This window comes from Eimeria maxima, genomic scaffold (assembly GCF_000499605.1).
Source record: "Eimeria maxima Weybridge genomic scaffold, Emw_scaff844, whole genome shotgun sequence".
In the NCBI taxonomy this organism is placed as follows: domain Eukaryota; phylum Apicomplexa; class Conoidasida; order Eucoccidiorida; family Eimeriidae; genus Eimeria; species Eimeria maxima.
In genome coordinates, this window is record NW_013566809.1 from 1 (window position 1) to 15,453 (window position 15,453).

The 15,453-nt window shown below is 41.1% G+C and overlaps 4 protein-coding genes across 4 annotated transcripts; 1 reads left to right on the forward strand and 3 right to left on the reverse strand.

The window, feature by feature from the left end:
- Positions 1-1,794: 1,794 nt before the first annotated feature.
- EMWEY_00044220 (hypothetical protein) lies at positions 1,795-3,357 on the reverse strand (the record flags this gene model as incomplete). The annotated part of the gene is made up of 5 exons (XM_013482922.1): positions 1,795-1,809; positions 2,241-2,267; positions 2,458-2,771; positions 2,962-3,022; positions 3,352-3,357. The coding sequence occupies 5 exons, from the start codon at positions 3,355-3,357 to the stop codon at positions 1,795-1,797; spliced, it is 423 nt and encodes a 140-aa protein (XP_013338376.1).
- A 1,369-nt stretch (positions 3,358-4,726) lies between these two features.
- Positions 4,727-5,353, forward strand: EMWEY_00044230 (hypothetical protein; the record flags this gene model as incomplete). The annotated part of the gene is made up of 2 exons (XM_013482923.1): positions 4,727-4,809; positions 5,137-5,353. The coding sequence occupies 2 exons, from the start codon at positions 4,727-4,729 to the stop codon at positions 5,351-5,353; spliced, it is 300 nt and encodes a 99-aa protein (XP_013338377.1).
- A 3-nt stretch (positions 5,354-5,356) lies between these two features.
- EMWEY_00044240 (SPRY domain-containing protein, putative) lies at positions 5,357-8,615 on the reverse strand (the record flags this gene model as incomplete). The annotated part of the gene is made up of 8 exons (XM_013482924.1): positions 5,357-5,554; positions 6,142-6,230; positions 6,491-6,581; positions 6,760-7,091; positions 7,296-7,446; positions 7,873-7,978; positions 8,116-8,267; positions 8,457-8,615. 8 exons carry the CDS (start codon positions 8,613-8,615, stop codon positions 5,357-5,359), a joined length of 1,278 nt encoding a protein of 425 aa, XP_013338378.1.
- A 1,979-nt stretch (positions 8,616-10,594) lies between these two features.
- Positions 10,595-14,733, reverse strand: EMWEY_00044250 (hypothetical protein, conserved; the record flags this gene model as incomplete). The annotated part of the gene is made up of 3 exons (XM_013482925.1): positions 10,595-12,850; positions 13,670-14,116; positions 14,680-14,733. The coding sequence occupies 3 exons, from the start codon at positions 14,731-14,733 to the stop codon at positions 10,595-10,597; spliced, it is 2,757 nt and encodes a 918-aa protein (XP_013338379.1).
- Between the last annotated feature and the right edge of the window lie 720 nt (positions 14,734-15,453).

Sequence of the window (15,453 nt, forward strand, 5' to 3'; positions counted from 1 at the left end):
AATATATATATATACATATATATATATATATTGCTGCAGATATCTACAGCTAGCTGCTGCTGTGTGTATCTCTGAGGTTTTTTGCTTACTCCCTTGGTTAGAAATTCATCATAAGGAGGAAGCAAATTAGGGTTTAGGGTTTAGGGTTTAGGGTTTAGAGGAGGTATATATGCTAAACAAATTTCTCCTTCGTACTTGCTAAACACAAACAGCCACCCCCCTTACTCTCCCTAACCAATTAGCCGGCTAGCTAGCTAGCTAGCTAGCTAGCTAGCTAAATATGGGTATGATCAAGAGAAACCCTTCTTGTCAGCAGCAGCAGCAGCAGCAGCAGCAGCAGCATCAGCAGCGCTGTTATGATGGAGACTCACAGCCTGCATGCAAAGGAGAGCCTTTTGTTCCTTTTTCCCTCTTTGTTGCTGCCTTTGTTGTAATATATAATACAAATATTTATTATATTATTTATATAAATAATATAATTAATTAATTAAATATTTAATAATTCGTGCTCCCTTGTAGACGTACGATCTGTGTATGTGTTGAGGTGTATGTACACCTCGTTATTAAACACTAATAACGATTTATTTAATTAATAATAAATACAACAATTAATATATATAATTAATATATATAATTAATATATATAATTAATATATTATTAATTAATAGAAGAATTGCATGCAATTAGCTAAGCATAAATAATAATGCATGCGCACCCTCTGCATAACAAAACAAAAGAAATGCACTAATAATATATGCATATAATATGTATATATACATATACAATACACAATACAAACAATTGCTAAACCCTTTCTTTGTTAGAGAGATAAAAAAAAAGGGTTTAGGGTTTAGGGTTTAGGGTTTAGGGTTTATAGGGTTTAGCTATGTGGGTTTGTACTCACTTCCTAATACACAAAAAAAGAATAATAATAAAGTATATAAATAATCTATTTTATTATTAATATTATTATTAAAATAAATAAATAATTATTTATTATATACAAGAATAAATAAGACATATAATGCATGCATGCATGCATGCATGCATGCATGCAAATTTTCTCCTTACTACCTGCATGCAGCAAGTAATTAATGACGTTTTTCTTCCTTTTTTTTGCTTTTTGTTCTTTAATAAAAGAATTGTTTGTATAAAATAGCAATAAAATAAATAGATAAAAAGAATTATATTTAATTAATATATTTATTAATTGTTAATAATATATATTTATATGTTAATTATATATAAAAAAAGAAAAAAGGGAAGAAAGACACACAAGCTGTATTAATTATACAGACAAACTAATAAATTAAACAAAATAAGGAATAATAAATATAATATAAATAAAAAAATAATTAGTTAATTAATTAATTAATTAATTAATATAATTAACCAAGGAAAATAATCCGTATAAGGAACAAACAAAAGCAAAAAAAAAGGCTGTCCTTAACGTTTATCTATTTGTGTTTTTTTTTTCTTTCTTTTCTTCCTCTTATTACAATTTAAATACATACTTCCTGTTTTCCCCCAGCAGCAGCAGCAGCAGCAGCAGCAGCTGGATATACAACCCAGTCAGCAGCAGCAGCAGCAGCAGCAGCAGCTGCTGCTGCAAGAGAGGCAGGAGGAGGAAATCAAGAGATAATGCTCACTATCTGTTGCCCCCCATGGATATTTATAACTATTTATTCCCCCTTTATTAGGGTTTATATAATTATATATTTATATTTATACCTGCCTATACACCTCAATGCAAAAGGAGATGCTGCTGCTGCATGTAGCATACGCGCTTGTAGTCACACGGTAAAAACCTATATAACCCCCTAAACCCTAAACCCTAAACCCTAAACCCTCAATTTTGTTTCTTTTTCTAGCAGGAACAGGCAACAAGTTGGGGACTTACTTTCTTGCGATTAACAGGTAAGAGGCAGAAGAAGAAACATCCAGACCCCTAAATTATTAGGGTTTAGCTGCAGGAAGAAGGGACTTAAGGGTTTAGGGTTTAGCATTAATTACGGTGGTTTAGGGATTAAGGAATATAAGGGTTGTAGGGTTTAGGGTTTAGGGTTTAGGGTTTATGCCGACGCACTTCTCTCTGTATAAGGCTCAAAGATTCATAAGAACAGAAACCTTAACAAGCAAGCAAGAAGAAGCACATAATTATAATTATATAATTATCTATTTCTTGTCTTATTTATCTTTGTTTATGTTTTGCTGCTTTATATTTCCTTAAGAAACATACATCCATAAATGACGCATAATCCAACTCCTGCAGGCAAACCGCAAAGAAAACCCTAAACCCTAGTTGTGGTGTACTGTGGTCTATTGTGGGGTTTAGGGTTTAGGATTTAGGATTTATTTTTCCTGTAGTGTAGTGTTGGGAATTTAGCGACTAAATGTAAAGCTGCATGCATATGCTATCCAGCCCCAATTATCTAAATAGGGAAGGAGGGGTCTACCGGGGGAGGTAAGAGAGGGAATTGATGGGAACGAACCACGTCATGTGCAACTTTGGCATCTTCTTTGTGCATGCGTCGTCGGATAAAAAGGCCAATAAATAAGAAGATAAAGACGACAGCAACTCCTCCTAAGAGGCCAAGAATTTCTTTTTTTGTGATTTTCTCCCTCGAGACAACTCGAGGTCCTCCTGCTGCCGACACCCGCGCCTTTGCGTTAGACCTGCCGGATTCATCAAGTAAAGGGCTGTTACTGCCCTCTTTAACGGCACCAGAAGATACTTTGCTCGCTTTGGAGGGAGAAGCTGCTGCTAGAGCTAAGTAAATGCAGCAGCATAGTTGCAAAAGCCACAAGAACTTCATCGTGCACGTGAAACCGAGCCGCGACAGACAGTGCACGCAAACACGATCTGCAAGTAGGGAGAGGGGGATTTCCCTACAACCTTCTGTTCTAAAAGGAAAGTAAAAAAGACAATTTAATTAGAAAAACAAATTTTAAATCCAAACCAACTCTCCCCAGTTGCAGTTTGCAACTTTGGGCGCCAACGGAAACAACCCCCGCGACGGTCTGCTATATAACCATTCAAATGCAGGGGGGAACCGGCAAACGTACGGTTACGTTTGGCCGTCTTTTTATATATTTCGATTTATCCCAACTAAGGATTTGTCTGGGTAATTTAATGTAGTAATCTCGAAAGAACAAACCCAAGGATTGGCCGCATGCGCCCCAGGTCTGCGCCCGGCCCTGGTCGCAGCGGCAACCGTCGTGTGAGTGTCCCCAGTCTGTTAACGAGTGCCTGATTGCTTAATTTGCCTAGGTAAAAAGTAGTAATATGTTTTGTATTTTACTAGTATTCTCTACATACTTTGTATTTCTAGAGGAATATAATAAAATACCCCCATTTTCCCGCCCCAGTTGTACCGCACCTGTGCACCTCCTCACAACCACCACGCCTGCACGAATTCTCGTGCTGCGACACATTTTCCCCGCTAAACACTCAATAAAATCACTAAGTCATTACGTAAAACAAAGGCATATTGATGCTAAAAGGCAACGACAAGGCTTATGAGCCAAAACTCTACATAAACTTCTACGGCATAAACTAGTTACGCCCACAGTACTACACAACCATCCCACGCGCTTGTGCTTGCGGGATGCTACACCAACTCCCATATGTTGAGGACAAACACAGTTGCTTCTCATGTGTATACGGAATTTAAATACAATTCGGAGAACTAAGTCGAAATAGTTGTTAAATATTTCTACTACACAGCTCTTGGGCGAAGATTGCGGGGTAGGGATAAAGGTAGAGCTAAGAAGAGAACAACCAGCTATGTGCCGTGTTTCCCTGTTTTGTATGTATCTTTCATCGTGTATCTTTCAACGCCGGCGAAGAGAAAAGTAACTCCTTTTTGTTTAATGGAGAAAGCCTTATGGTGTACCGACAAACAATACGTGAGGAAATGCATTAGATACTGCAAAAGAGAGAATATAATAGTGGAGACAAGTGCACTAAAGTAATTCTGCTTCTAATGCTTCTATTGTCTGTCTTAGCGGCAAAGGATAAGCAAACTCCCGGGACGAAGGTATTGGGCCGCGAGATCCTCCCAGAGTGCGTAGCACCTGTCTGTAGGCCGCACAGCACACGATCAATAATATATAAGTAAATAAATAAAAATTAAATAACTAAATAAACAAATATTGAATAAATAGAAAACATTCCACCAAATAAGGTGAGAAATCGATTATAATAAACATGCAAACAGCGGCATGGGAACAGCAAACACAAAAAACGGCAAGCAAATAAGGAAGAAATTGTTATTACAATAGAGCAAAACAAGACAAAGTAACAATAATAAAGCAAAATGCATTTGTTAAAAATATTCGTCTTTCCCACGGGGACTTTGTCTTAGATTTCCTTCCGAAGATTGTTAACAAAACCAATAAACGTCTGCTGCATGGATTGAGGCTACGCAAAGACCCTTCTACGCACTAGAAAACAAACTCAGAGCCATTCCCATCTTGATACTAATTAATGAATCATTTTAATGACCCTTTTTAACAACAACATTTTTGCACCTTCCTTACCTGCAAACTACAAGGTGGCGGACGAGCAACTCTAAGGGCGACCATACCGCAACATGTAGATGTTTTTCTGCATTTTAACACAAATATGACGCATTGAGAGGATGCTTAGCAACATATATATAAACATGACGAATATGTCTATTTGGATATTTAAATTTAAAAGGCTATAAAGAATTACTTAAGATGCTCCGGTTGACTGCCGTTGCCGTTAAAGAACGTCTGCTTAAGTGGAAGACGTGGGCCACGGGACTGTCCGTTGGATCTTCGTAAGCCAAGATGCCCAAACATTCCTGCAATAAAGATGCAAATAATAAAAAGCTAATTGTAAATTAAACAATCAAAAGATAATGCTTGAAAACATTCACACAGAGATACGCACAAGAAGGAACTGCAGTTGCCTCCTTGTTTCCTTCAAGCACCTACATTACAGCAAAGAATGCAACGAAGCAAAAGCATGGAACGAAGATAGAAACCTAAACGCCCTAAATCAAACTAAGCAGGCGGTATTGTAAACGGAATGCACAAGATACAAACCCCACACCCCGCACAGCCTTTTTTGCTTTTTGCGTTATTTTTGTAAACTGCACTGATAGGCTTGTATTCTTTATTCGCTTCGACGACAGTTTCATGTTGCTGTCTCCCTCTAAATGGTACATTGTATCTCTTGGGTCTCTACAGGGTGTCTCGTTGCCTGTTTGTGCCCCTCTGTCTGTTTGCCGTGTGTTCCCTCTGCGTCTGTGGCGGTTGATCCGTCTGTTAGATCTCTTCCTTTTCATGTTGTGCTTGACGAGTTTACGTTCTACGGATTAGGGTCTAGGAACTAGGGGTTATCGTGAGAGATTGCAGCCCGTTCTCTCTCGCCGGATATGCCCCCGCCACAGCTCCGCGTACACTGGCTACTTTTTGAAGAAGAGGAGAAACTTCCCGCATTAAAGGGGATATATTTTGCTTCATGCACGAAATGGCACTCTTCAAATCCTTCTTTGGAGGCCTCAAAGCCTCCACAACTTCCTGACTCAACAGCAACACGCGGGCCAACGAGCAGGCGTCGTCCTGCAGGTACACACGCGTTCGATTAATCAATTAATTTAGTTAATTATACTGACTAAACTGCATTACAAATAAATGTGCCAATTGGTTAATGCCTTGGGTAAGCAGAGAAACGACGATTTGGTGTCTACGCCACGGAAGGTGTCATCGCCGTATCGCATTTATCCACATATTACGTAATTAATTCACTATCCATGGACACTATTACTAATTAAATCATTAATTATTTATCTCCTTGACTATTTAGTTGACTTAGAATTCGACAAAAAATACATCAACCACTTAATTGCTCTCCGTCCTAGCGTCAGCTTAACCTCACGTGCCCACCAAAACCTCAGGTCCATTTACTTGTGCAGTAAGGAAGCAACACCGATTACACGGATAAATACAAACAAAACATATGGTGGCCATAGGCAATGAGACAACGCTCGCTGTCTGCACGAAATCACGTTTATGCACACGCTGCATGCATACATATATGCACAGTAAAGCACTTTCCCGTCCTTTTGTTTTTCTCCTTGCTAATGTGGTGTTGCACTTTTTCGTACATGAGAAGGGGCCATTACAAGAGGAAAATGAACATTCAAAAGAGAAACGGCCTCAGGAATGTTGCCCTCCATTATTGCCTGCATGACCACTACAGCAGAATCGCAGCAGAAAAACGAGCGGCAGCAGCATCCGACTCCTCCACTATACTTGAATTAATGCTAAGTGGAAAGGAAGGCAAAAATTCAGCTGTGTACACAAGAAAAGCGAAAGGAACAAGAAAAAGAATGGAAACGGCTGGATGCAAGAAGGCACGAGGATGCAAAATGCAAGATGCATGCTAAGAAGAGAAAGGAATAGGAAGCAAAGGAAACACACAAACAGAAAAAGAACGAAAATTTCCCTCCTTACATGACCGCTGTGTTAAAGATGCAGATAGTCGCTGTGGCACTGCAGGTGGCCACACCGTTAATATGCATTCTCTTTCTTCTTTTTCTCCTTCCTGATAGCATCAAACAAGGCCCACACTTAATACAAGCCACCCTTAACAAACGTAGATGAGGAAAGCGGCATTAGAGCAGGCAATAAGAGTTGAGAACACTGCGCCAACAAACTATAAACCCTTATATAAAAAGAATTAAAAGAGAAGCAAAGAACAAGGAAACATTAATATTCCTTACCTCATCACTGCTTTGGTATGCTGACGCCAATGGCGTGGTTTCTTCTCCCTCTGCTGCTACGGCTGTTTCTGCTGCCTCTTTTGTCTCTCCTGCATTCTTTTCATCGTCTTTGTCTTCTCTGCCATTGCTTGGATTGATAACACTGCTGCTGTTTTCTCTGCTGCTGTTGCTGTTGTTGTTGCTGCTGCCGTTGCTGTTGCTGTGGTTGTTATTGGTGGTGTTGCTATGGTTGTTATTGTTGCAGCTGCTGCTGTTATTCTTGCTCCTGGGGCTGTCTTTGAGGCTCGAAGAAACTGCGTTGACTGGGGCGTTGCCTTGCTTATGTCTTTTTTCTGTATTACAAAGAAAGCACGAAAACGCCACAATAAAAAAATGCAAGAAAACCCTAATCCCTCAACTCCTCTGGTATGTCTTCATTGCAAACCTTCCGGTTAACCCCATCTACGCCATTCTCCCCAACAAGGCCTCATTACTTAAGCAGGGGATAATAGGACAAAGCTAGGGTTTAGATTTTATTGTTTGGGGTTTGGACGGACGTTTGCCTTTTGGTTTCCCCACAGCCTCATTGAACGCTTTGAGGGTTCTCTCGAAGCCGCTGTGTAGCAAATACGAGCGGACAAGCGAAGTAAGGGCTTCGGGTGGCAGCTGCTCCTGTCGGATTAGCTGCCGTTCCTCCATCAGCTGACGCTGCAGCCACATACCCTAAACCCTAAACCCTAAACCCTAATTTCCTGGTCCCAAACAGATCTCGGTGAGCAGGAATGTGACTAAATGTTCAAACACGTAAATCGTATACTGTAAGTAAGTGTGGATTGTGTGCATTTGTATTTTGAAGTGCTGCTTGCTTCTTGTCCGTTTCTATGGTGTATACACTGGGGGGAAATTTAGTGGTGCATTTTTGGGTGTGCAGACAGCTCAACGGACGTGGAGGAGGAGGCGGAGGTTGAAGATGAAGGGTCCCGAGAAGTTCATTCGAATAGAATTTCCCGTATGTTTGAGGCTAGCAGTAGGATATAAATCTGCAACAGGGGAGGCTTTGCTTGCATGCCCCAAGAAAGCCCCATTTTTAGTAAAAAATACTCCTTGAGAAGAATTAATGATGCCGCATCCTACTATATCCCCACGACCAAAAGGAGGACCAAAGGCCTCATAAGCAGCAGCCTCTACTATCGCATGGCGGCTCTGCTGATAGCCGTCTTCCCCGCGGTAACCCACTGACCTGCACACGTCAAGAACAAGGAAAGCAACGAGCATAATAAGGACAATAAGAACAATAAGACGAATAGGTACAATAAAAATAACAAAGAGAAAGAAGAAAGTAAAGAAGTCTAGAGAGAAAGGAGGAAGTAAACAGACCCTGCGTCCAGTCCTGGGGGTCTGTTGAGAAGAGCAGAAGACGGCGACAGGCCGATACAAACAGCAGCGCGAGAACTTGACGCTTCTAAGACTTTTACTTCAAAATATGCGACTGAGCAGCGTCGAGGCAAAGGCTTATCTGCCTGTACAGCCTATAAATAAAAGAAATAAATACAACAAAAAAAGACGAAACAAAGGAAGGGAAGGGGAAATAAATAAACCCCAAACATAAAACAATAACTGCTCAACCCTACACATTATACCCTAACTCCAAACCAACATAAACACCGTCTTCTAAACCCTAAACCCTAAACCCTAAACCCTAAACCCTAAACCCTTACCCCCACATCCGTGTACTCCCCTCTACCAACAAAAGTAGCTACAAGTCCATTTTCGGAGATTTCGATATAATGGAGATGTTTGCGTGGATCGATGGCTGTTGGTTTTAATTCTTCACTCTCAAATAACCAACGCTCGTCTAGAGGTCCTCCAGTAGCCATCTTTAATAGTATTACTACTTCTTATTCACACCTCCTCTTGCTGCTGCTGCTGCTGTTGCTGCTGCTGCTGTTAATGCTGTTGATGCTGATGCTGATGTTGCTACTAATGGACGGGTGCTCTGAGTTGCTTCAGCTGTTGTCGTTGCTCCCTGCTTCTTCTCCTGATAATAGTATCGTGTTGTTATTGCTGTCGTAGTTGCTGATGGCGCTGCTACTGATTCTGCTGCTGCTGCTCTTTCTGTTGCTGCCCTTTGCTGCTGCCAGTGTTGCCTACTGGCAATTCTGCTGATCTTTCTATTGCTGGCCCGTCCTCCTTTGGCCGTTGCCTACTGATACTCCTGGTGCTCTTCCTGCTGCTGCCTCTCTCTCGTGCTGCTGCGCGTTTACTTCTTGCGGGCCTTGGGTACTCTCGTATACTCTTGATGGTGTTGCTGTTGTTTTTTCTGCGTTATTACTATTCGTACTTAATTATTATGTTCCGTAACGTGGACAAGCAAAACAAAACTGAAGAACAGAGAAGAAAAATCGCGAGCTGAAGCCTTCGGGCGACGCGTTGGGTGAGCTTTTCCCTGGGATCCGTACGCGTACAGCCTAGGCCACAAATGCCCTAGAAGCAAAAAATGAAGAATAAACGACGTTTTACTTAATGCGTGCTCTTGTAGAGCTCTTTGTTGTCACTATTTACTGATATTCACACCATCCGTTGGCGTTGTTGACGCCGTTGCGCTCCAGCTCATGCAGAAGAAAAGCGGCGGAAATGAGGGGTTAAATGCATCAAAGGGACTTCCCTTAAATATAGAAACAGACAAACAAAACAAAACACCAAAGTAAATGGGCTAAACTGAGAATTAAATGAAGAATTGCCCCAAAATTATGCAAGAAGACAACCACAAAAAAAGCCAGACGGAGGACCCCTCTACGCACCACCCGAAGCTTACAGCAGCAAACTGCATGCAGCAATTTGTCGAGTATGCCCAAGTCTAGGCATTATTCTTTCTTTTAAAGGAACTAGTGTCTTCAATGAATATTTTATGGCTTATTTAACCCTTTTTGTTGAGAATTAACCGATATAAGAAAAGTAGCGCTGCCCTCCCTCCCCGCGCTGCCGACCATTGGACCAGCCACAGCTCTCCCCGACACGCAATATTTCAGCATAAATAATATTTTTTTAGGAATAAATTGGCTTTAATATATATTATAAGTCATTATTCCCAATTATATTCAGGAAAGTAAGAGAAATATGCATTAAATTACTAATTAACAGACGATACCTCGCCGCTCTCTGCCTTCGTCTGCCAATTACAACGCAGGTTGTTGTTACGTGGAGGCGCTGCTGCATGCAGAGGAGCAACCTCCTAAATTTTCGTTGTTTTTTTTGCACTTTTGCAACTAACTATAAAGAAGAATATTAATAAATATACTCTAACTCATTGGCAGTTCAGTAGAGCAGTTAGGTCAGGAGTTCTTACTCCTCTTTTATATAGATTCTATACAACCGCCTACTCGTGCATGCACAAAAGGCAAAGAGAATTAAGGGGAAAAGATTAAAAACAAAAGTTAAAACAATTAAAATACTTTTTTGTCCGTCTAATGACGCAGAGACGGGAAACAAAGTATTATTCAATTTAAACAAGAAAAAAGAAAAAGAGAAACAACAGAAATTAATATCTACGCAGAATTGTATTAACTACACACTGTTGCCTTCTCTTTTTTCGCTGCCTGTACACCACAGCAATTAATTATTTTTATTTTATAAATAAAATATTTTATAAATAAAATAAAAATATATTTAAAAACAATTCATTCAATTCCTCCATTGCTCAGCACCCATGCCTCGTCCTGGCCTCCCTAGGTACGAATTTTCTTAATTTTTTCGTGTTTTCTTTCTTTTTTTTTGAATAGATAAACAAATAAATAGAATAAATAACTAATTAATGAATAAATATACATATTTAATCATGTATTACCCTGCAAAAGTCTCAATTCAATGCTGATGGTTTCTTAGACGTAACCCGCATACGGTTCTCTAGTTGGGTACCTAGACGTCTAAGGAATGCCGAGGCAGAGAGCCCAAGTTGATAAGAATCATCAGCACCATACAATTCATCAACTTCTTCTTCTTCTTCCTCCTCTTCTTCTGCTGCTGCTGCTGCTGCTTCTGCTGCTGCATGCTCCTCGGACTCTATAGGAGGGAATTCCCCTCCTTCCTCCTCCTCATACAACTGACGCTCTAAGTGCAGAACTTCTTCGAGTCCGCTATCTGTTGACTCCCGTGTTTCTGGGTATAGGACAGCCCCTCGCTGCTGCTGCTGCTGCTGCTGTTGCTGCTGCTGCTGCTGTTTCTGCTGCTGGTGCTGCTGCAGCAGGTGATGGTGCTTCTGCTGGTGTTGCAGACGCAGTAATGCTGCTGCTACTGCTGCCTCTCCTTCCTCTACGCCCTGAGGAGATAGGGTAGACTGTATGGTCTCCCTGCTGCTGCTGCCACCGCTGCTGCTGCCGCTGCTGCTGCTATGCGTCCCCCCTCTCTCCTGCCATGCCTGCATGCGTTTGCTGCTAGGAGAGAAGACAGGCTGCTGCAGCACACGATTCGGGTGTCTGTACTCTGCAACAAATGTTTCCCATGCCTTTTCTGCTGCTGCTCTGCTCTGCTGCTTGCGGCTAGTAGTAATCTTCTCCTCTTCTTCCCTCTTGTTCTTCTCCTCTATACAGTTACCTCCACCCTTCTGCTGCTCGACAGTGTCATCTGCTGCTGCTGCTGCTGTTGCTGCTGCTGCTGTTGCTGCTGCTGCTGCGAAGGATTCTTTCGCCCTTGCTGTGCTCGGTCGTCTGCTGCTCAATAGGACGTCTGCTGCTGTACCCTCTGTCTTGCTTTCTCTTAGTTTGTCTATTTGCTGCTCTTTTTTATTTAATTGTTCTTGTTGCTGCTGCTGCTTCTGAGGTTGCATCGTCTTCTCCATGCTGCTCCTCCCGCTGTAGTTGCTGCTGCTGCTGCCTCCGCTGCCGCTGCTGCTGCCACCACTGCCGTTGCTGCTGTTGCTGCGCCAGCTTGGGGCCGCTGCTGGTGTGGCCTGCATGCGCAGAGCCTGCACAAGACGAGAAGGAGAAACAAGAGGAGCTAGTGCAGCACGAGGGGGAGAGCGAGGGGTAGGGAGGGCAGTACTAGATACACGACTTAATTCTTCTGGGCAGAAAGATGTGCTGCTGTTGCCGCTGCTGCTGTTGATGCGGCTGCTGCTCCTGCTGCTGCTGCTGTCTACATCCTCTGTAGACCCTTGACCTTCATTCCATGAGGCAGGAGACGTCATTGGACTTGCTCCTGCTGCTCCTGCTGCTGCTGCTGCTGCTCCTGCTGCTGCTGAAGTGTTTGGTCCTCGTTGCAGGTATCCAGACCCTCCCTCCCGCTGCTGCTGCTGCTGCTGCAGCTGCTGCCTCTGCTGCTCGCCCTGCAGCGGGGAAGGAAGAGTAGGACTAACTGCACCATTAGCAGCAGCAACATCTACCTGAGGTCGACGTACACTCGGAGGTCTTCTCTGCTGCGGAGGAGAGAGGGGAAGCTCAGTATCCTCCCTGCTGGTGCTGCAGTTGCTGCTGTAGTTGCTGCTTCTGCTGCTGTCTTTTCCTTGGACTTTTGTAGCAAACCTCGAGGTTAGACGTTGCGTCTGTGGAGGAGAAGGAGAGGGGGAGGCAGAAGCAGCAGCAGCAGCAGCAGCAGCAGCAGCAGCAGCAGCAGCAGATAGACGATGACGTCTAAATGCTCGTCGTATTTCCTCTCTATGCATCGGGCATAATGTATTTTCCTTCCTTTTTTCTTCTTTTTCTTCTTTTTCTTCTTTTTCTTCTTTTTCTTCTTTTTCTTCCTTTTTCTTTATGTTGCTTTCCTCCTTAATGTCATTAGCAGCAGAGCTGCTGTTCGCGCATGCATCAGTATAGCTCTGCGTCTCTTCGTAGCTCTCTCCCTTAGCACCAGCACCAGCAGCAACAGCTGCTGCTGCTGCTGCTGCTGCTTCTGCTGCTGTTATTGGTGCTGCAGTTAAGAAAGAATTACATAAAGTTTGTATATAAGGTACATTTGCTGCATGCATAGCAACAGCAGAAATAATTTTTTTTGCTTCTTTCTCGCTAAGACGAATATTAGATATTTTTATCTGTAATTCTTCCTCTATTTCTTTTTTTATTTTCTCTGTATTTGCTCTCTCTGCATGCGCTCTATTTAATGCCTCAAGAGCCAATTGGTGCTGCATGCACACAAGCAGGAAAAAAAAAAAGACAGCAGCACTAGCAGCAGCACTAGCAGCAAAGGTACACAAAAAAACCCCAATTTTCTTTATATTATGTATTATTTATGTTGCTATTATTATGATTAATATTTAAATAAATAAACAAGAATATAAAATAAATAAATAAATAAATTAAATAAATAAATAAATAAATAAGGACCTGTTGCTGCAGAAACTCGTGCTGCTCTCTTAACGATTTGCATTGAACTTGAATATCCGTCAGTTGCATCGTTAGCTGCAGGCAAAAAATAAATAAATAAATAAATAAATAAATAAATAAATAAATAAATAAATAATATAATTAAGAAGAATAAATATAAAGAATAACATTATTATTATTCTTATTTATATTTATTTATTTATTTTTTTTTTTTTCTTGCCTTTTTATTTTTCTCCATCTGTCCTTCTCTCTCTTTCTTCAACTCCTCAATCTGCAACAAAAAACGCAGAAAAAAAAAAGAAAAAAAATATATTTGTATAAATAAAATAAATATATATTTTATTTATTATTTATTTATTTATTTATTTATTTATTTATTTATTTATTTATTTATTTATTTATTTATTTATTTATTATAAATTATAAAGCAAGGGGCCCCGTAGGGGCCCCGTAGTTGCCTCTTAATTGCTGATGAATAAAGAGGAATAAAGAGGAGACAAAGGAGAATAGCAACAAGCTAAGAATATAGATATAGATAGTTGCTGCTGCTGCTGCTGCTGCAGCTGCTGCAGCTGCTGCTGCTGCAGCTGGTGCTGCTGCTGCTGTTCCTTGCTTACTTCTTTTTCTTTAATTTCTTTGTGTTTTCTTAGTAATGCTGTTGCCTCTTGTGTCATTAATTTAAGGATATATAGCCAATCATTAGGTAATTTATTTCTTCTTTTTTTTTCTTCTTTTTTTCCTTCTTCTCCTTCTTCTCCTTCTTCTCCTTCATCGGATTCACTAGAGGCATCATGAGGTTCAGTAGCTGACCTCCCTTTGCTGCTGCTGCTGCTGCTGCTGTTGCTGCTGCTGTTGCTGCTGCTGCAGTCTGCTGCTTCTTCACTATGGGAGCAAATCTCTTGCAAACAGCGAGTGAAGGAATCATCCGCACTCCACATATCTGCTGCTGCTGCTGCTGCTGTTGCTGCTGTTGCTGCTGTTGCTGTTGCTGCTGCTGCTGCTGCTGCTGCTGCTGCAGTATTAGAGGCAGCTGTTGCGGCGCCTGTACTTCGAGACGTACGTCCCTGCGGAGCAGGACAAGCACCGCGCGTCTTGGCAGTAGTCCTTGTCGTTGTTCCTCCTCCTGCTGTTCCTGCTGCTGCTGCTGCTGCTGCTGCTGCTGCTGTGCTGCTCTGATTTCTGCTGGTGAATCTGGACAACAGGCGACCAGCTGGCTTTGCTGCTGCTGCTGGTGCATTTGCTGCTGCTGCAGATGCAGCTGCACTACTAGTCTGTCTTGTGAATGATATTCTTGTAGTATTATCTCCTTCTTCTTGATGTATATTATGTTTATTAATTAATAATAAATTATTAGGGGTAATAAATAAATTATTAATTAATTTATTTGTCTCTATTAATGCCTTAGATCCTATAAGTTGTGCCCATAAATCTTGTATAGATTGTTGTATACACTCTGACGGTTTAGTTAATTGAGTAGATAATGCCTAAATAGATAAACAAATAAGAAAAATAAATTAATAAATAATAAATAATATATAATTATACATTTAATAACAAAAAAAGAGAAGAAAAAAAGAAGAAAAAAAAAGAAAAAAAAAATTATTTTTTTTTTTCTCTTTTTTTTTACCTTTGTTAATTTATGCCAAAATTCTTCTCTCTTATGTAACAAACGATTTTGCATTTCTATTGCATGCAACTTCTCCTGCATAAATAAATAAATAAATAAATAAATTAATTAATTAATTAATTATAAATACAATAAATAAGTAAATAATTGCTTATTCATTAAGAAGGGCACAGTTCTGCCTCAGAAGAAGAAGCAGCAGCAGGAGCAGCAACAACAATAACGACAGCACCAACAGCAGCACCAGCAGCAGCAGCAGCAGCAGCAGCTTTTTTCATTTATTTATTTGTTAATAGAGTACGGACAAGAATAGCACTGAATCGTTTATTGTCTGCCTCATGGACAACTTGTACTAATGCCTCATGCTCGTCTTCTTGTCTCTTCCTTCCCTGCTGTAGCATCTCTGCTTCTTCTTGTGCTGCCTGAGCAGCAGCAGCAACAGCAACAGCAGCAGCAACAGCAGCAGCAGAAGCAGCATGCAAACATTACCAATAGCCAATAGACAACACACAATCAGCTACCTACGTACAGCATAATGCTTGATACAGCAGAGACAGAATAGTCAGCAGCAGCACAGCAACATTATCAGCAACAGCAGCAGCAACAGCAACAGCAGCAGCAGCAACAGCAGCAGCAGCAACAGCAGCAGCAGCAACAGCAGCAGCAGCATACTAGTAATTTAACGATAGTTTTGCCTATGGTTTTATTAGCAGAAATTCTTTCGTTAAGAATTTTCTTCTCATAAGAAGAGCACAGATTTCTTCTCTCCTTCTCTGC